The 21,580-nt window shown below is 37.2% G+C and overlaps 2 protein-coding genes across 6 annotated transcripts in view; one reads left to right on the top strand and one right to left on the bottom strand.

Moving 5' to 3' along the window:
* The window catches only part of THOC1 (THO complex subunit 1), a 54,934-nt gene extending 53,125 nt beyond the window's left edge, over positions 1–1,809 (top strand). For 3 of the 4 annotated variants that reach the window (XM_017873532.1, XM_017873534.1, XM_017873535.1), the window contains 2 exons: positions 824–899; positions 1,409–1,809. In XM_017873532.1, coding sequence (XP_017729021.1) covers positions 824–899; positions 1,409–1,704 — 372 coding nt within the window. In that variant the 3' untranslated portion in view covers positions 1,705–1,809. The remainder of the gene's footprint in view (positions 1–823; positions 900–1,408) is intronic. The other variant, XM_017873533.1, reaches the window with a different exon arrangement.
* Positions 1,701–21,580, bottom strand: part of USP14 (ubiquitin specific peptidase 14) — a 58,628-nt gene continuing 38,748 nt past the window's right edge. Inside the window, exons 7-16 of one of the 2 annotated variants that reach the window (XM_017873536.1) lie at positions 18,895–19,025; positions 18,022–18,102; positions 17,583–17,668; positions 16,376–16,490; positions 12,792–12,857; positions 12,547–12,639; positions 11,314–11,442; positions 6,479–6,539; positions 5,710–5,817; positions 1,701–5,084 (exon numbers count right to left, since the gene is read on the bottom strand). In XM_017873536.1, coding sequence (XP_017729025.1) covers positions 4,936–5,084; positions 5,710–5,817; positions 6,479–6,539; positions 11,314–11,442; positions 12,547–12,639; positions 12,792–12,857; positions 16,376–16,490; positions 17,583–17,668; positions 18,022–18,102; positions 18,895–19,025 — 1,019 coding nt within the window. In that variant the 3' untranslated portion in view covers positions 1,701–4,935. The remainder of the gene's footprint in view (positions 5,085–5,709; positions 5,818–6,478; positions 6,540–11,313; positions 11,443–12,546; positions 12,640–12,791; positions 12,858–16,375; positions 16,491–17,582; positions 17,669–18,021; positions 18,103–18,894; positions 19,026–21,580) is intronic. The other variant, XM_017873537.1, reaches the window with a different exon arrangement.

Here is a 21,580-nt window from a genome sequence, read left to right as displayed (position 1 = left end):
TTTACAGGAAATACATGAGTTGATAACGAAGTAACTGGTAATTTTCTGTACAGCATGTAATTTAACTAAGGTTCAACAGGACCAGGCGCGGTGGCTCACGCCTGTAATCCTGGCACTTTGGGAGGCCTAGGCAGGTGGATCATGAGGTCAGGAGATTGAGACCATCCTGGCCAACATGGTGAAACCCCGTCTCTACTAAAATATAAAAAATTAGCCAGGCGTGGTGGCATGTGCCTGTAGTCCCAGCTGCTGAAGAGGCTGAGGCAAGGGAATTGCTTGAACCCAGGAGGCGGAGGTTGCAGTGAGCCAAGATTGTGCCACTGCACTCCAGCCTGGCGACAGAGCAAGACTCCGTCTCAAGAAAGTATGTAAAATTCATGGTACTTTAGGTAAACTGTTATGCACCTATACACACAGACATGAATTTTTTCCTGTTTGCCAGTGCAGTATATTGTCTTTTATCAAAGGTAAAAGATAAGAATCAGAAACTTTTAAGGACACTTGTTGCTACTGGCTTCCTTGAGGCCGTCTTTACTAAACCCTGGGTATTTGCAAGTCCTGGAACTGTGCTTTTTACTGCCTTCCTGCTTCCCAGATTGGGAGTGGGGAGTCTTTCCAACTCTGGGGTCTTACCAAGTTCACTCCTTCTGCATGTGAAGACAGTCCCACTTAGGATCCTTATCTGACACTGTCTAATGCTCTCGGGGTGAGGTTCTGGCACCCTGTACTTGGAATCTCACAACCATCCTTATCTAAACAAAGTACTTGTTACCTTACTTCAGAGGCTGGCATTCTTTCAAACATTCTTCTTTCTCATTTTTAGCCTCCTTCTGAAGAAATAAAAACAGGTGAGGATGAAGATGAGGAAGATAATGATGCTTTACTGAAGGAAAATGAAAGTAAGAATTTAATTTTCTTGGTTATTTAACAAAATTGAAGAATATTGGGGTTCTTTGTTGATAGGTACATTATTTAATTTGATCAACTTCTCAACCTCTCCCATTTTATCTCAACTGTTTCTGACTTACAGTGAGGAATTTAAAACATTGCTTAATAATAACTTTAAACATACATTTTATGCAATAAAATTGAGGAGTAATGATACTTTAAAAGGGAAGGAAAATACATTTGAAGGTGACCCATACCTTTGTTAATTATTGGTTATTGGAAGGGGAGCAGTTCATTTCAGGGAAAGCCTACATAATTATAAGAGGTAACAGCTTTAGCTTTGATTATTGACCATGCTTATTAAGAGTGGTATTCAACTTATGGAGAAAATAAAAAATAATTGTTTGCTTTTAAAATAAAGTCTACTAAAGGTGGTTAATAAAACTCATTGGCCCCACAGCTTTCCATTTCTGTTGTATACTTAGAATTGCACATAATTTATATTCTCTTCGTTTTCTAGGTCCTGATGTTCGGCGAGACAAACCTGTAACAGGAGAACAAATAGAGGTATTTGCCAACAAGCTGGGTGAACAATGGAAGATTCTGGCTCCCTACTTGGAAATGAAAGACTCAGAAATTAGGCAGATTGAGTGTGACAGTGAAGACATGAAGATGAGAGCTAAGCAGCTCCTGGTTGCCTGGCAAGATCAAGAGGGAGTTCATGCAACACCTGAGAATCTGATTAATGCACTGAATAAGTCTGGATTAAGTGACCTTGCAGAAAGTCTAACTAATGACAATGAGACAAATAGTTAGCTTCTTTTTTTTCTTTTTATTAAAACTGTGATAGATTTTGTTACCAAGCAGCATTTGATAAGAGGTCCACTGGTTTTGGTAAACAATAAACATTTTTATAACAATTGTTGTACAGTCGGCTGGTGCTCTAAGAACAATAGAACACATATTGGCTCGAACCAGAGTTTGGGGAGGTTGGGAGGAGGGTGGGTTGAGATAATGACCTACACGAAGTGACCCTCACAAAATCTATTTTTGTTAAGTAGATGTATTTATAATGAAGTTAATAAGCACTATTTAGGGATATGTTGTTTCCTATACCAAATTAGTTTCCTGTGTGCTGTTAGTAGTTAAAAAATTTAGCTATCCTGGAATCCCAGAATACCACTTTCTGAAACCATATGACTGCTCTGTTCTTATTCGTGCTTTCAAGCAGAGGAGCAACAAATGATGGTTTGTTCTGCCTGCCACGAGTCTTGATCGTTAAAATTGTACTGGCACCCAGCTGCGCTCACTCGTAAGTGTCTATGGCTCCAGCTACATTATAACAGCAAAGCTGCAACACTTAATAGCCTGCAAAGCCTGAAATAATTTACTATCTTGTCCATTACAGAAAATGTTTGCCAACTTTGAAAGAAATGAAGTCTGAAACCTCACTTTTCCTTCTAGCCTTACAAAAATTGCCTGACCTCTCAAGACTTTCAATCACTTCAGGGATTGTTGTGACATTCAAATGAGAGGTATGTGAAAGCACCCTATACACAGCAAAGCACTAAGAGTAGTAGCAGAAGACAGTACCACTGCCTTTTTCTGTTCCCACAGAAGCATTTCCCTTTAGGGCTCTAAGATGAGGTCATCATTGTTTTTAATCCTGAAGAAGGGCTACTGAGTGCAGATTATTCTGTAAATGCGCTTACTTGGGCCTAACTTCCAGCTAGTCAAGCAGTGACCTAGCACAGCTCTAATGTTGAGATGGCCTCGGTGTGAGTGGCACAGCATATAAGGCACATTCAGGAATCAAGACTTTTTTTTTTTTTTGCCTATTCTCCCTTCTCAAAGACCTTACAGGCAAGGCTGAATTCTAAAATAGCCTTATTAGTTTAAAACGACACTGGGATAACTCCCATTTCTACTTGAAAAAATTCTTTGGAATAATGCTTTTGTAGATCAAATAAAATGAAATCAAACTTTTTATAGTAAGGAATTACAATTTTTAAAATTCTAATATATTCCATACAAGGCTTATATACTTTGCTCTAAACCTAGCTCACCTGGTCTAGTAGCTACAGCATCTAGTAGCTACAGTCAGAAAATCTAAATTCTAATTGTTAAATTCATGTCCTCAATAAAATTGTTCTGACCGAATGAGATAATGAATAAAAAAGACTGCAAAGTTACAAGCATCATACAAATATACATGAATCATTATAATTCTTATGGTCTCCTCCTCCCCATTGTATTCTTAATCCCCTCCACGAAGTAGAAAGTATTGATTGCCAAGTCAAAGTTTAGGTGAGGAAGCTATTTACAAATAAGTTTCCCTGCAATGCTTATTTTATCCCCCCTAGTGTTCACAGATTACATCACATCAGAAATGAAAGTAAAATGGCTGTTATTTTCTATTTTTAATAGTTATCAGTGTTGTGCTCTGCAGAGCATTCAAACAACATACACAAAGAAAGATATGAGATGGTATGATAATCCCCAAACTTTATTATAAATAACTCAAAATCAGAGCCAAACTGGCTGGTATTCTATGCTTTATCCTTTCCCTAGCAATCAGTCAAGGGTCCTGGAACAAAGATGAGTAACTAATGTATTAAAATGTAAGAAGCCCATCATATTGAAATACCTCATATGCTTGGTATTTTCTACTATCACCTTAAAATCACTAAAATTCTGAAATAGACTTTTTTTTTTTTTTTTTTTTGAGAGAGTCTCTCTGTCACGCAGGCTGCAGTGCAGTGGTGTGATCTCAGCTCACTGCAACTTCTGCCTTCCGGGTTCAAGCAATTCTCCGACCTCAGCCTCCCAAGTAGCTGGGATTACAGGTATGCACCACCATGCCCGGCTAATTTTTGTATTATTAGTAGAGACAGGGTTTCACCATGTGGCCAGGCTGGTCTCAATCTCAGCCTCGAGTGATTCACCTGCCTTGGCCTCCCAGAGTGCTGGGATTATAGGCGTGAGCCACCACGCCCAGCCGAGGTTTGGGGAATTAGGAAATACAAACACCAACTGAGCCAAGGAACAAATCTGACTGATAACATCACTGCATTTGGCATCCAAAGAAATCCATTACTTTTACAACTTTGTATTATTTCTTTGTAAAATACAGGCAGGCAAAGAAGATAAATATTTTCAAATGGATGCTTGACAGCACAGTGTTAATAACCATCTTCAGAAACTGTACAGTATTAAACATATCTGAATCTTCAGCCAAGCTCCAATACTCAGAAGACAAAAGACTTGAGGTCAAAAGCTATTAATCCCCCTTTTTTATTATTATTAAATGTCCTCATTTTCTAAAAGTAAGCAACCAGAGCTTGTCAACATTTTCTTAAGATTGATTATTACAAAGCCATTCCAAAGTTAAATGTACAATCCACAGTACATCAGAGAGAGACACAGTAATAAATGTATAATCAAATGTACTATTACTGATCACAATTTATTTTAAAGTCATGAAAAGCCTGCAACAGGCTGGACAAATACTTGATTGTGCCCATGTTTCCATGGGATGGACAGCAGCACTGAGTTACACAATGAGAGCAAAACTTCCTTTTCCACCTTCCCGGAAAAATGTTTGTTAGATAAGGCAAAGGATGGGTGGCTACAGAATGGCGGTTTGAACCATGCAAGAACAACAAATAATAGGTAATAGGTGTGCAATAAACATCTGACTGCTGAATCTTGGGTGAAAAAGGCAGCAAGAAAAATGACCACAGGAAGAAATGGTTGAAAGGCATTTCAACTCAGAATTTTTTAAAATAATGCAAGAAATAATAAGCTTTTAAAAAATGTCTTTCTGCCACCCTTATATAGGGCAGCACAATCCAAAGATAATTTTCTCTTTTCTGTAATTTTTTAGGTTGATGCACAGAGTGGTCTGCTTCTGTCCTCTTTTGTTCCAAACGAGGGGAAACAGATAAAACCACCTATGTGTCTTCCTCTAAAGCTCTGGATTACAGAAATGATCAACAAATAACATTTATTTTCATACCTAAGCATAAATAGCTAAAATGAAGACTACTATTCACTTTCCTCTTCCATTATTTCAACTCTGCGAGGCCCATAGAGTAGAACGTAAGCAATATGCCAGTCTCCACCACCAGAAAGCCGTAAGATATCTTCTGGTGTTACGATGCTGACTTTGTCATCATCAAACTTAATCCATTCATCTAAACAACAGGGAGAAGATGAATTAATGTTATGCAGGATTCTTCTCAGAGTTCCACTGCAAAAAAGGTATAGAGTCATCGGAGGCACAGCAGTGCTCCACTGGCCACACCAACAGTCCTCCAAATGCGGCCCAGTGACCACACAGGCTTAAGGGCACTGCAGGGGTTCCACCAGGTTACAACTACTTCAATGACACCACTACAGCACTGCTTGCCTTTTCCACCCGCATTCTCTCAAGTGTGCTCTGGAATTTTCCAGAGGCTACATAATGTATGATAATGCAACAGACTGAATGCAAACACTAACAGGAGAACCCAGCTGCCTCCTATTTAAGCCAGACAACAGAAAGACATAAAAATGTAAATCAGTACCATTTCTCACTCATTTTGTTTTTACATTAATACGTAATGGGCTTATTACTATCATTTTTAAAACTAATTTTTTAAATTTCTCACTTTTAATTTCTAATACAGTAAATATTAAGAGGCAAACCTCATAAACCAAAGCTCTTTGGGGCTTCAAGAATGTGAAGTGGTTCTGAGACCCAAAGTTTGAAAACCACTGCTATAAAATAAACGAACTGTTAAAATAATACTGAACAGTTGAAAAAAGAATACTCTTTACCTTGTTTCCTTTTCACCCATGATACATAATGACCTGAAGAACTAGACCTTCCCTGGTGTGTTAGTACTGCTTGTAAGTCATAGTATCCACAATTATTGGAGCCAATATCTAAAAAAAAGATGTAAATCCATTAATATTAGACAACGAATAGACATGTGCCTTCTCAAGCTAAGTAACAATCAATAATAACTCTAAAGTTCACATTAGGAAAGTATTATATTATCAGAATCCAGTAAGATACTACTGTCCAAATCCCAGCACTTTAGGAGGCTGAGGCGGGCAGATCACAAGATCAGAAGATCGATACCATCCTGGCTAACATGGTAAAACTCCGTCTCTACTAAAAATACAAAAAATTAGCCGGGCTTGGTGGCGGGCGCCTGTAGTCCCAGCTACTTGGGAGTCTGAGACAGAGGAGAATGGCGTGAATCTGGGAGGCGGAGCTTACAGTGAGCCGAGATCATTAGACTGCACTCCAGCCTGGGCAACAGAGCGAGACTCCATCTCAAAAAAAAAAAAAAAAAAAAAACCAAAATATTATTGTCCAATCATAGTTAAGGCTTCATGATTGATGTTTTAAGAAGTAACTTACTCATAGAACTGTATGCCAACAAGAGTAAATTTACTATATGTCATATTAAGGTAAATTGTTCAAGAAACCTGACATTTTGTTTGAAAAGGACATTACAATGAGTAAATATGGGGTAAGACATAAATTTTACCTTAAAAAGACACACAGACAATAATTCAAAATGAAAATGTTACTTACCATCAGCAAAAGAAAAGGGTTCATACTTAACTTCTTTCTGGGGACTACTCTTTTTGTCACTCTGAGGAGAAAAAAAATGTTTAACTTTAAATCATGATTTTGGAAATAAAATTTGAATTCTCTGTAAGTGTTCAGTTTCATAAATATTTATTGTCTACAGTGCAAAGCACAGAGACAAAATAGTCTACCTTTCAAATTACTAAAACGATATAACTACAGTTAAAACTGTAAACCCAGCAGTCCTACACTTTAACAATATAAAATCTTGTTACAGTACAGTAGCAGACACCCTGAACATGATGACCAATTTTAAACCACTAAAGTGAGAGCATACCAGTGAATACAGCAGTATAGTTCAACAGTGCTCTAGGGCAGAAAAGGAAAACCCAATTTCTCAATGTTACCAAAATCCTATCAAACCACAGCAGTGGGGGGAAAAAACTACCTCTGTAACAAGAGAAGTTAAATTCCTGCAGTTTGTATTAAACCACCTGAGCCCTGTCCACTTGTCACGCCAGCACAAATAAACAAATATTTTTCAGCAAAGCCTTACCTATATTAAAGAGGCATGATTTAAATTAGACAAGGACTCTTAGTAGGAACTCACTGCTTCAAGTCATTTTAGCAAGGAACATGAGAAAAATTTATCTAGGTATACAGCACAAAGTTCTTTAAAACTATAATGGTAATGAAGACAATGCCAGCAGCTTACAGGTAGCTGTGATGGCAAGAAGTCAAAGGATTCCACAACAAAAAATGGCAACTAGGTTTATCACATCTTTTTTATATAGAGAATGAAAACACCTACAGCAACCATTGAAAAAACTATACAAAGAAGCACATTTAAAAACATTGTAACACAGGATACTAAAACACAGTTCAAGTAACCCACAGGAAGACACACACACACACAAAAAAAACATCAAAAAAGCAGAATTAAACCCTAACATGTCAACAATTGCACTAAATGTAAATAGTCTATACCTAAATCACATTTAAATTTAATATAATTTAGGCCAGGTACAGTGGCTCACGCTGAGGCGGGCGGATCACTTGAGGTCAGGAACTCAAGACCAGCCTGGCCAACATGATGAAACCCTGTGTCTAATAAAAATACAAAAATTAGCCAGGCATGGTGGCAGTCGCCTGTAATCTCAGCTACCCAGGAGGCTGAGGCACGAGAATTGCTTGAACCCAGGAGGCAGAGGTTGCAGTGAGCCGAGATCGTACCTATGCACTCCAGCCTGGGCGACTGAGCAAGACTCAGTCTCAAATAAATAAATAAATGTGATAGAATTTAAATCAAGGAAGTGTGCCCTCTCTCCACAATGGCATCAAACTAGAATCAACAGAAACATAACAGGAAAATTACTTAGGCCCTTCTAAATAATCCATGGTCAAAGAGCAAATCTCAAGAGAAATTTTTAAAAATACAAGGAACAGAATGAAAATGAAAATAATATACATCAAAATTCATAGGATATAGTGAAACCACTGCTGAAAGGGAAATTTATATCACAAGGCAAGCAGAATAAAGGAAATAAGAGTAGAAATCAATACAATTAAAACAGAAAATAGAGAAAATCCATGAAACAAAGCCAATTCTTTGACGAGATCAATAAAATTAATAATCCTCAAGCAAGGGGGACAAACACAAATTAAAAATATCAGCAATGAAACGGGATGGATCTCACTAAACACCCTACAGACATCAAAAGGGTAATAAATAAATACTAGAAACAACTCTACATGCAAATTTGATAAGCTTATGAAATGGATCAATTCTGGGAAAACAAATTACAGAAATAAATACAATATAAAATAGATCATTTGAATAGCCCTGTATCTATGAAGGAAATTAAATTTGAAATGTAAAAACTCCTGAAAATGTGCTTGCCTATGTTTAGGCAATAGAAAAAATAAAATAAAATAAAATAAAATAAACAAATAAAAGCCCCTGAAAGTAAAATCTCTAAGCATAGATTGTTCCACCAATTCTATCAAATGATCACCAATTCTATCAAATGTTTAAAAAAAAATTAACACCAATTCTACATAATCTCTTCAAAACACTAATGGATAAAAACAGCTAATAAATTCAGTAAAGTCAAGGATTTAAGATCCATATACAAAAATTCATTTTATTTCTATACGCTAGCTTTACTAGCCACTCTAGACAATGAAATTAAGAAAGGAATGCCATTTACAAAAGCATCAAAAAGAATAAACTATTTAGGAATAAAGTTAACCAAAAAAGTCCAAGGCTTGTACACTGAAAACTAAAAAACATTATGAAAAAAAATTAAAGACCTAAATGAATAGAAAGACACATGAAGTTTACGGATTGTAAGACTTAATACTTTTTATTTTTTGAGACAGTCTTACTCGATCATCCAGACTAGAATGCAGTGGCGCCATTTTGGCTCACTACGACCTCTGTTTCCCATGCTCAAGTGATCCTCCCGCCTTAGCCTTCTGAACAGCTGGGACTACAGGCACACGCCACCAAGCCTGGCTAATTTTTTATTTTTTGTAGAGACGGGGTTCCGCCATGTTGCCAGGCTGGTCTCAAACTCCTGGGCTCAAGCAATCTGCCCACCTTGGCCTCCCAAAGTGCTGAGATTCATCTTAATACTATTAAGATGGTAATACTTTTTAATTGATCCACAGATTCAATGTAATCCCCGTCAATCTTTTTTGAAGAAATGGATAAGCTGATCCTAAAATATACATGGAAATGCAAGGGACTTAGAATAGCTAAAATAACTTTCAAAAAGAAGAACAAAAGTGAAGGTTGATACTTCACAATTTCAAGCCTTATTAGAAAACTACAGTAATCAAGACAGTCTGGTATGAGCATTAGAACAGACATATAGAGCAATGGAATAAAATTAATAGTCTAGAAATACAATCATACATACAGATGGTCAAATTAATCTCTATAAAGGTTCCAAGACCATCTGATAGGCAAAGAACAGTCTTCTTAAAAAATGGTGCTGAGACAACCAGATATTCACATGCGAAAGAATGAATCTGAACCCACACCTGACACTATATAAAAAGTTAACCCTCAATGGATCAAAGACCTAAATGGAAGAACTCAAACCACAGAACTCTGAGAAAAAAACATACATATCAATCTCTGAGGCCTTGGACTAGGCAACTTTTTTTTTTTTTGAGATGGAGTCTCGCTTTGTCGCCCAGATTGGAGTGCAGTGGCTCACAACCTCTGCCTCCCAGGTTCAACTGATTCTAGGGAAGTGCAAAGGAAAACACAGTATCGCTATAAACCTATCCAATGGCTGAAATGAAAAACAGTGACAACACCAAATGCTGGTGAGAATGCAGAGAAAGTGAATCAGTCACACCTTGCTGGTGGAAATGTGAAATGGTACAGCCACTCTAGAAAATATTTGGCAGTTTCTTGAAAAACTAAACATGCAACTACCATGCAATCTAACAACTGCATTCCTAGGCATTCATTCCAGAGAAATGGAACTTATGTTTACATTAAAACCTGTACACAAATGTTTACAGCAGGTTTATTCATCACAGACAAAAACTAGAAACAATCCAGGTGTTCTTCAACAGGTGAATGGTGAAGCCGATTGTGGTAAACTCAAACCAGGGAATATTGATGAGCAATGAAATGAAAGGAGTGACTGACATGCATAACACCCTGGAAGAATCTCCAGAGAATTATGCTGAATGAGAAGGGTTATATTAAAGAGTTGAAGAGTTTTTATTTCGTTTGTGCTTTTTTTTTAGAAACAGGGTCTTGCTTTGTTACGCAGGTTGGAGTACTGTGGCACAATCATGGTTCATTACAGCATTTAACTCTTGGCCTAAAGCAATCCTCTCATCTCAGCCTCCCAAGTAGCTAGGACTACCTGTGTATGCCACCACATCCAGCTGATTTCTTTTAATTTTCATATTTTGTAGAGACAGGGTTTCACTATGTTGCCCAGGATAGTCTCGAACTCCTGGCCTAAAGTGATCCTCCTGCCTCAGATTCCCAAAGTCCTGGGATTACTAGTGCTAGCCACCATGCCTGGCCAACTTTCTTGAAACGACAAAATTATAGAAATGAACGGGTTGGTAGTTGTCAGGAATTAAGGGTAGGGCAGAAGAAAAGTGGCCCTGTGGCAATTACGCAAGATCTTTGTGGTGATGGAAATGTACTGTATTTTGATTGTATCAAGGTCAACACTAGGTAAGGTTTTATGTGAAGTACTTTGAGGAGGTAAGTATAAAAGGAATATGAGCTACAGATTATGGGGGGAAAGAAAATATTAAGCTTATTCTACCACAAAGGACTCATTTACTCTAAGTAGAGTTCCTGTTTCTCATGCTAAAATACACCTAAAGGCCACTCTGGGAGGCCTAGGCAGGCAGATCGCCTGAGCTCAGGAGTTCAAGACCAGCCTGAGCAACATGGCAAAACCCTGTCTCTATCAAAAATACAAAAAATTAGCTGGGCATGGTGGCGCATGCCTTGGTCCCAGCTACTTGGGAGGGTGAGGTGGGAGGATCATTTCAGCCTGGGAGGTTGAGACTGCAGTGAACCTGGGTGACAAAGGGAGACACTGTCTCAAAAAAAAAAAAAAAAAAAAAGGAAAATAAAACAAAACACACGTAAAACTTTAAAGACCTGCACCAATATATGGAGGATGTGTATACCTACTAATTGTAATACAGATTCATCCATTTTTATTAATACTATACAAAGTATAGTTCTGAAGAAAAATGAAGCAGGAAAAAAAAAAGAGAGTAATTGCTGAGCACTGATGGGAGATTAAGATACTAAGATTAGAAAGTCAGCAGTAAGAACCTACTGTATTTGGCTGCTGATTCACTTTTTTATCTTCTAGATCCTTGAATTTGGATCGAAAAGACACCATTTTCTCCTGAAGTTCTGGTGTACACAGTTCATACATATCCAACATAAGAGGAAATTTAACATCCTATATACAAACAAAAAACATGTGTAAACACATTTATAAAGATACTTAACGTATCATACATCTGAAGTAATGCTTTCATAATTCAAATACAGTTGAAAATAAAAATCTGTGAAAATCACTTGGAAATCTGCAGTTGAAAACCTCTTAAGAATGCCTATTTTCAAGAATGATCTGGTTCTAACTTTTTTAAGGTGAGAAATTTTCAAAACATGTTTTTCCATTAAATACTCTAACCCACAAAACTAACCACAGAGGAAGTACCAAAATTTACCTGAAAGAAGAAACATCTCAGAAATATTAGACAAGCTGCTGTGAAAATAACGGATCTCCCAAACTGGAATAAACATTTTTTTTTTTTTTAGTTTGAAATACAACTTTACATAGAAATAATAGTGATATAGTTCAATAGCTTATAGTAGTATATATTTGAAGTATACAACACGAGATACTTAAACTACATTTAACCTTCTCATACAATGCTAAGTATATTGGAAAATATACTAAGAATTTAAGCTCAAAAGGCTAAAATGATAGGCCCCTCCTGGGACTCTATGGAGATGTAGCAGAACTACAACTCAACAAAAACAGTTGGATTCTGAGGCTGGATCCTAAATCAAGGGATTACAATTTAAGTACTCTTTGGGCACCAATGATTTAACTTTCTTCTTTCACCTGAAAGAAAGGAACCACCTAGAATATAGTGCAGAGTGTTATCACTCCCTACCTCACGCCCTTCTCCAAGCTACTGAATCAGTATCCCTGAAGCTGAGGATGTGGTCTAGGGCACTATTTCTGCGTAGTGCACGAGAGTCATCAGAATTATATGTGAATCTTTTGAAAAATATAATATTCTAGGCCCCACCAAAGACTGACCCAGATGTTTGGGGGTGAGGGAGAAGCCAGGCATGTGTACAATTAAAATAAAATAAATAAATCATTCTAATATACGTTCTTAGTTAAGAATCACCTGTCTAATATTAATATCTCCCCTAAATATTTCAAAGAAAGCCTAACTATTCCTAAAGGAATAATGAAAGCAATTGTAAGTTAGCAATTACCTTCAAAGAATTACATTTCTTATACAAAGTAAAGTTCATTACTAACCTTAAGAACTTTGGCATTCACAGATTCCTTCTCTTTATAAAAAAATCGAACCATCTGAATGGTCAAGTAAGCAGGTAGCCGGCTGATCTTGGACTAAGGAGAGAAAATGGAAAGAAATCCCATTACATCAAAATACCATACAAGTTTTAATTCTTTGGTGGTAAAAATTAAGACTGGATAAAATTAATTAACTGGAAATATTTCAATGAAGTGGAATTTGGCTTTGAAAGGAATGCATAACTTACAGATTTGATATACAAGGCATTTCTTTGCAATGTTGGAGACTGTTTGGTGATTTCTTCCTGAAGTCGCTAAAAAAGAACATAACAGAAGACCAAACATTAGTTTAAAAAATTTCTGCAATATAGAATCACACCACTAAGCCTTTTAAAAACTAGCACTACTTAATAGGCAATATACAGTGTATCAGTGGGTTTATATCACTGAGACACAATATGATGACAATATGGGAAGACTTCCAGATACTGTGCAATTCTTACAAGGCATCAAATAATTTACGCTGTTGTGGACTCCTCCAAGTGTAAATACTGTTTGATGTTTTTTAGTTATGCCCCAAATGATGCTTAGATTCAGATAATTTTATATTGTATTTTATATAATAAAGCTCTGTCATTCCTGTTTATTATCAGAATATTCACCCTAGAGGAAAATGAAGAGAACCCAGGAAACTCTTGTTCTTTACATTTTATGCATAAAAGCTAGTAAGCACCGATCAATTATTGTTAAATTTGAAAAAAGTCATAAAACAGAAACCCTCTGTTAACCTAACAGATGTGGGAAAGCCTTTAGCTACTGCACATATCTTAACCAGCATGATCACCTTTCCACTTCTTACAGCCTGTGTAACAATGGAAATGGTATTTATCCCTCTGGGCATCATTTGGAAAACGTGGTAGTGGTAATCTATGTTATAGTGCTATTGTTAGAACTACAGTCAGCACATGTAGAACACCTGGTAAAATATTTGGCATATACTCTACATTTAACAGTCACTACTATTTCTAATGTTATAGAAAAAATTAGCACTATTTATGTGCTCTGCTTTAAGAAAATAAAGAAAAAAGAAATTAGAATTAAAATAACCTACTGGTAATGTTTAAGCATGTTATACTTGTATAATAATTTTTTAACATCTGATTTTAAAATTACTAATCACATTACAAAAGGGATCACTGTGGAGTAGCTTTTAAGTTTATTCAGCAGCAAAGCAGTACAGAAACGAAGCCAAATTACTCAAGAATTATCAGAACAAAAGATAAAACATCTTAAAAGTTATAAAGGAAATAAATACATTTTAGGAATATATGTTTTTCAAGAAAGTATATCTGGTGAAATCTTAATATTATCACCAATCCACTATCATCTAGATCTTCTGGGTATGTTCAGTTTTCCTATACTTTTACAAAATTGTGAAGAAAATACCATCCCGGAGAGTCCCTCCCAAAGCACTCCACTTCACACTCTCCGATGAACACTGAGACTTCATTTGCTGCTAAATCCTGAAACTTGCACAGGATGCCTTACGTGGTTTGACTCCTGGGGGTTAAGTAGTTTTGTGTTTTTAAATGAATTTCTCTTAACAGTCACCATGTTCTTATCCACACTGCCTCAAAACTCTCCCCTCAGTATCATAAGACAGAACATGACTCACTCTCTCTTCTTCTTATGTCCATTTACCAACCCTTCGCCTGCCAACTTTACCCCAAACTGTAGATGACAGCCCCCCGACAACAAATCATCTTGTTTATCAACATCATCCAGGTCCCGCTTCAGTGTTTACCAACCCAACCCCTCTGCCCAAACTAGGCCTCTGCACAGAGGACCTATTCCAATGCCTCATCATTTTTCACTGACTTTTCTTCCTTCAAGACTTCTGGTTAGAGGAGACAGAAAAGAGGATCAACCAAAATCTTTAAAAATTCTGCCCTCCAGGCCCTTCTTCAAATATCTAGATGTTGCAACGGCTCTTTTATTCATGATTTATTTTTCATACAACTGTTTTTAGGAAGAAGCTAACTTAAATTAAAATAAACAATCCTGGCCGGGCAGTGGCTCACGCCTGTAATCCCAGCACTTTGGGAGGCCGAGGCGGGCGGATCATGAGGTCAGGAGATTGAGACCATCCAGGCTAACATGGTGAAACCCTGTCTCTACTAAAAATACCAAAAATCAGCCAGGCGTGGTGGCACGCACCTGTAGTCCCAGCTACTTGGGAGGCTGAAGCAGGAGAATCTCTTGAACCTGGGAGTCAGAGGTTGCAGTGAGCGAGACTGCATCACTGTACTCCAGCCTGGGTGACAGAGAGAGACTCCGTCTCAAAAAAAAAAAAAAAGAAAAGAAAAAAAAAAGAAATAAAATAATCCTAATGATCAGAGATTTTAAAAGTGGAATCACATGAACTGCAATTTGAAAACTATTAAAAAGACAGCACTTCAAATGGGGAGATCCTTCAAGAGATATACATATCCCCAAAGCATACCAAATTAGTAAGTCAGCAAGCAAAACCGTATGTTTTATCCATGGGCTTATCAGCAGAGTGGAAGCCAAGATTTTATGTGAGTCTGCATTCTTTAGTATGGCACTGGAAAAGCAGCACTAACTGAATAACGAAAGCAGCAAGTTCTAGTTCTGGCTCTGCCAAAAGCCAATTAGGTTAAATTCCAGGGCCTCAACTGCAAGACAGTGCAATGGCAGAACAACTACATGCCCTGATTTGCACAAAAAAATCCCAGTTTATACTGCATAATTACTAACATACCCTCATTCACTCTCCACCAAAGTGTCCTAGTTTAGACAATACATTATATGATCACCCTTAATGGTTAAGAGCACAAACCCACAAACAACCCTATAGTTACTCTCATTTTCATGTAAGAAAACAGAAGCTTAGATTAAGTAATTTTCCTTAAAGTTAATAGTTCAACTAAGTTATAGGGCCCATGAAAACAACTAACTCTAAGGAAAAATTAAATCTTAGTTCAACAAACATTTCTTGAGTGCTTTAAAATAAAGCAAGGTACAGCACAAAGCACTAGGTGCTTCTTCAGTGTGAAGCAGGAACATCCAGTGATTAAAAAGTGAGATGTCCCAATATTTGTTAGCATATGCAACCATGTTAACAATGCTTTTGTCTATGAAATGAAACGCTAGTTGAAGTTTGTTTGATTTCTGACTACACAGTTGATTTTCGTAGTGACAGTAATTATGTTCTACAAAGTCACCACAAGCACTGAATCAGTGAATACTGAACCACTGCTCCTAGGGGAAATACAGGATTAGATTCCCGCCAACCTTTGATCACAAGATTTTCATCAACCAATCAATACATAACCTTGTTTTATGTGTGTTTCTGTTTAAAGACACCTTATTTCACATACTGTGTTGATTAAATAACATTGAACTCAGAGCCAACAGCACAACTCAGGCCCAACTGAAGCTTCTCTAACATGTGTATTTTCTCAGTAAGGCACATCACAGCATTCCCACACTTAGAAACACTAGACAGCACTCAGTCCTATGCTTGGCGGGTCATCTTAAACAGTGAAATAACCAATAAAAAGCAGAAATTAAAAAACAAAACAAAACAGCGCTAACATTCCTGCTAAAATGATATTTGTTTACCAAGCTGAAACAAGAACGCCAAGTACTTGTTTGACCTCAGATGAGACTGTATGCATCGGGCAACTCAAAATGCATGTTGCTCTGCACATGTCTACAAATGACCATTAAAGCCCAGCGAATAATGACTTTGGCTTACTTGCGAACATGGAATTCACAAACAACAAGGATGGACTGTGATTGTCCTTACCAATTTAAGTCCTGTAAAAAGATACTTGACTTCCTGATTGATAAAACAGCTAAGCTGAAGTTGATTTTCCTTTCCTTTGGTGACTTCTTCTTCTTCAGATTCTGTACATTTCATGCTTTGTAAACTAAGATAAGGAATATGCCAACGGGTATTCAATTTGTTATATACTCTTGAATATAATACATTATCCTAATTCCATTAAAATTAATAGTATCATTCATTGGCATTTAAAACATTTTAGTCTCCCAATAAAGATTCATTTCAACATACTTAAGAATGTTCATTTGGCTACCAACAATTCTATAAACAACAATGAGTAATAAATGTGTATTAAAAGATAAACTGCAATAAACTCTAAACTATAAACTGCTATTTAGTGTGGTCTTGTAACGGTCTTAGAAGCCCAAAAGTACATAAACATAATTTTTTTCTAAGATTTTCTAACCATGACCTAGAAAACAGTACTTTCCTGATTCATGTTTTATTAACTGGTTCAATCTCATGTATATAGTTGATACACACCATTTTATACAATTAAAAAATCTTTATTTTAAAAGTTATTATTAACAGTCACCTTGACATATAAGAAATTAATTCTTTATAAGGTGAATGAAAATGCGGTAGACTCTGCTAAAGATGTTCTTAGGAAAAAATAATAAATATCCTTCAAGAAATAAATTTAAAATAATTATATTAATCAAAACATAATGAATAATCCTATTATCCTTCAAGGTCACTCCAATAGGTATACTTTTCCAAATTCCTAATTTCCATTATTGTATTTTTTTAGGCATAAAAATCTCTGGGCTGGGCGCAGTGGCTCACACCTGGAGGCCAAGGCGGGTAGATTACCTGAAGTCAGGAGTTCCATACTGGCCTGGCCAAGAGGCTGAAACCCCCTCTCTACTAAAAATACAAAAAATTAACTGGGCGTGGTGGCATGCGCCTGTAATCCCAGCTACTTGGGAGGCTGAGGCAGAATTGTTTGAACCCGTGAGGCAGAGGTTGCAGTGAGCCAAGATCACACCATAGTACTCCAGCCTGGGCAACAAGAGCGAAACTCCGTCTCAAAAACGAACAAACAAACAAAAAAAAAACCTCTGAAGAATTTTTCTTCCACCCACCACCAATCAATCAGCCAATGATGCTATTTATGTCAATTCTAATAAGTTAGATAGTCTGTACAAATCTTGGCTCATAAGGATACGTAGTTTCAAACTCAACACCGAAGAACTGATCGATTAAACTTTTCTTTTTAGAAGGTGTCGCTGCGGATGCAGATGAAGAGTCTGTCTGCAAAAAATTAAAATAAAAATTCCAACTTTATATAAATATTAATGTATATTTTCTTCCACACAATCCAGTTTAGTGACACATATTTAAGTTTTTAAAATGTAGTCCCTTAATGTAAAATCCTTCAAAAAACACTACCAAAAATCACCAATGAATTAAGTTTAATAAATAATACATTAAATGTAAATGTCGTATGCAAGCTTCCAAATTCTGACTACAGATTGAGCATCTAAAGTATTTAAATACACATCTACCCATTAAGATGAACTTATTTTAAGCCTTTGAGGGGAAAAAAATAAAAAAAAGAATCAAGATATAATGAAAGTCTATAATCACAAATATATTTCAATTACCTCTTTAACAGAATCATCCTCTATGGCTTCCAATTTCTGTTGCAATACTCGCATCATTTGTATCCAACATTCATTAGCATCCTGTAATGTAAAAAAAGACAAAGTAAGTAATCCTGGCAGTGAATGATCTACAAAATTCTTCCAAAATAATCGCTGTCTCCTAGGCAAGAAAATGGTTTCCTTCTTTAAAAATATTAAGCCAAATAAGAGATATGATCTTCCAAAAAATAATTCTAGAATAGCTTATTCATTTAACAGACATCTGCTGAGCTCCAATTTGTGCTAAACACTGTACTAGATACTCAGCATAATAGCAGTGAAAATATAAAAAGCGAAAAAAAAGCAGGATGGAAACAGTAAGTGATCAGGGGAAGGGAAGTATGCTATTTCAATAAGGTCATCAGGGAAAGCCTGAGGCTTTGGTCTTGGAGCCACGAGATCTGAAGGAGGTGAGGGAGCTGGTCTTGCACTTGTCTGACAGCCAAAGGAACAAGAGCAAAGGCCCTGCAGGAAGAGGGCACTTGAAGGGTTTAAGCAACTGGCAGAGTGGTAGTGATGAACTCAGAAAAAGCCAGGGGCTAGAGGATTTAGGACTGCGGTAGAAATCACTAGGGAGTACTGAACAAGGGGCCAACATAATCCTATCTTCATTTTAAAAAGGACACTGTGGGCTGTGTAGAGAAACTGCAAAGGGGCAAAGGCAGAAGCCAGATGATCAGTTAAGACTACTGTGAAGTTCCAGGCAAGAGACAGCTGTGGCATGAACTAGAGAAGACGGATGTTTCTATTTCGAACTATGTTCCAATAAGTATGGTAAATGTAGGAAAGCTAAGTTTCACATTTACAGAATGAAAAATGCCTTGCCCTATTTACCTGTTGAAGATACTGTCCTTGTTCACCCTTCTCGGCAAACTGCGGGAAAGCCATGTGCAAAAACTGCAGTAGAATAATGGGTGGAATACTGGAAGAAGTTTTATCCATGGAATCAAACAAATCTCTAAGGGCTTCAAGACAAAGCAAACATTGCCTTAGTAAAATAGTCACATACTTAATACATGCAACTGTAAATTAATTTTAATTAATACAAACAAAAACCTACTTAAATTTTTTTTTTTTTTTTGAGACAGAGTCTAGCTCTATTCCCCAGGCTGGAGTGCAGTGGCACGATCTCGGCTCACTGCAACCTCCACCTTCTGGGTTCACGCAATTCTCCTGCCTCAGCTTCCCGAGTGGCTGGGATTACAGGAGCATGCCACCATGCCTGGCTAATTTTTGCATTTTTTTTTAGTAGAGACAGGGTTTCACCATGTTGGCCAGGCTGGTCTCAAACTCCTGACCTTGTGATCTGCCCACCTCAGCCTGGGATTACAGGTGTGAGCCACCACACCCAGCCGCTTAAATATTTTTAAGTGTATCTACTCTGACAATTGTTGGACTCTCAATAAGAAAAAAAGAAATCATTTTTAAATCTTTTTTTTTTTTTTTTTTGAGACGAAGTCTCGCTCTGTCGCCCGGGCTGGAGTGCAATGGCCGGATCTCAGCTCACTGCAAGCTCCGCCTCCTGGGTTTACACCATTCTCCTGCCTCAGCCTCCCGAGTAGCTGGGACTACAGGCGCCCGCCACCTCGCCCGGCTAGTTTTTTGTATTCTTTAGTAGAGACGGGGTTTCACCGTGTTAGCCAGGATGGTCTCGATCTCCTGACCTTGTGATTCGCCCGTCTCGGCCTCCCAAAGTGCTGGGATTACAGGCTTAAGCCACCGTGCCCGGCCCATTTTCAAATCTTAAAGAACTCACCAGAAGACCTTACAAAGCAATCACTAGCTGTAAACAACTTCTGAGCCCTGCCTCTCTCTTTCTTCTTGCCAGCCTTTGTCTTCCCAAACAAAGCAGGGTGTTTTAATTCAGTACAAAGAACACATAACCTCTGTGTAGGGACCAAACAGGCATAATGTAATCGTTCTGCTACTCTGCCAAGATCAGGATAGCAGGTCACCTCTCCCCATTTACCTCCCTTTAAATCTACAGTTGGTTCTCATCTACTCAACTCCTGGAGATTTAAATCTGGGTCCTTAAACAGCTGACTCTACTGGACAGCTAAGAACCAAAACTACTAATAATTTACCTTCTTCAGAAAACCTTCTTTCCATTTCACCCCTCTCAGCAGCATGAATCTCACAGTTATGGACCAGTCTGTTCTCTTGGAGTTCGAACTATTTCTCCTCTGCTGACTTCCTAGTGATCATACCTTGCTCTGCTTCTTGTACAGCAAAACTCTTCCTCTAGCTTACTTCAACGTGTATGTTTTATTAATACCCAAGATGTGAAATGTCACCTATCATTATTATACAGACTGAACCCACCAAATACCACAGCATCTCAGCACAAAGCAGGGGCTCAAAAAAATGTTACTGAATAACAAAACTGAACACAATGTTTTAAAAATATTTTTGGAGGGAAGGCTGAAATTTAGGCATCACTACCAAGCTAATTTTTTTTTAAATAAAAGCCTACATTTTAATAATACTTTATATACTACTCAAAAAAAAAAACAGATGATTTAAGATCTAGTATATACCATCAACAGAGCATCTCAAAAGTATTTCATTAGTTTGAAAGAAACAGGTCAAGAAGAAATGTAGATTAAAAGAGACTAGTAAAACATAACAACTAAATGCAATGTGGGATCTTAAATTGAATCCTGAAGCAGGAAAAGAAAAACTTTTTTTAATGGACAATACTGGGACAGCTGGCAAAATCTGAATAAAGACTTATTTTAGAGTACTGTGTGAAACTCCCAAATTCTAAAAAAAAAGTTTGTTTTTTGAGACAGTGTCTCGGTCTGTTGCCCAGGTTGAAGTGCAGTAGCACAATCTCAGCTCACTGTAATCTCCGCCTCCCAGGTTCAAGTTATTCTTGTGCCTCAGCCTCCTGAGTAGCTGGGATTACAGACATGCACCAACACACCCGGCTAATTTTTGTATTTTTAGTAGAGATGGGGTTTCACCATGTTGGCCAGCCTGGTCTCAAACCCCTGGCTTTAAGTCATCTGCCCGCCTCAGCCTCCCAAAGTGCTGGGATTATAGGCATGAGCCACAGCACCCAGCCCAGATTCTGAAAATTAAGAATTATCTTGTGGTTATGAATGTCCTTATTGTTAGGAAATACATACTGAAGTATTCAGGAATAAAACACCTGATGTCTGGCACCTTATTCTAAAATGGTTCAGAAAAAAATTACATGCATAACGGAAAAATGAGAAACCAAATGTGATTAAAAGTTAGTAACTGGTGAATTCTTACAACTTTTCTGTAAATTTAAATGTATTTCAAAACAAGAAGTTAAAATCAAGAAGCAAAATGTAAAGAACAGTATTTTCTTTGCACCAATACTATTAGCTGCATATGTGATGCTGGAGAAGCTGCTGAAATTCTAAATTATTCTAAGATACATAAGCTGTCAAATGAAGTAGATATAAACAATCACACTTTCTCACTAAAAACTTCAACAAGTAAGTCTACTTTAGGAAAAAAGATTAGAGTAAAATCTCTCTAACTGCAA

Source organism: Rhinopithecus bieti, unplaced genomic scaffold, assembly GCF_001698545.2.
Source record: "Rhinopithecus bieti isolate Rb0 unplaced genomic scaffold, ASM169854v2 scaffold_6946, whole genome shotgun sequence".
NCBI lineage: Eukaryota > Metazoa > Chordata > Mammalia > Primates > Cercopithecidae > Rhinopithecus > Rhinopithecus bieti.
The sequence above is the reverse complement of the archived record's forward strand: the minus strand, read 5'-3'. Positions and strand labels throughout refer to the sequence as shown.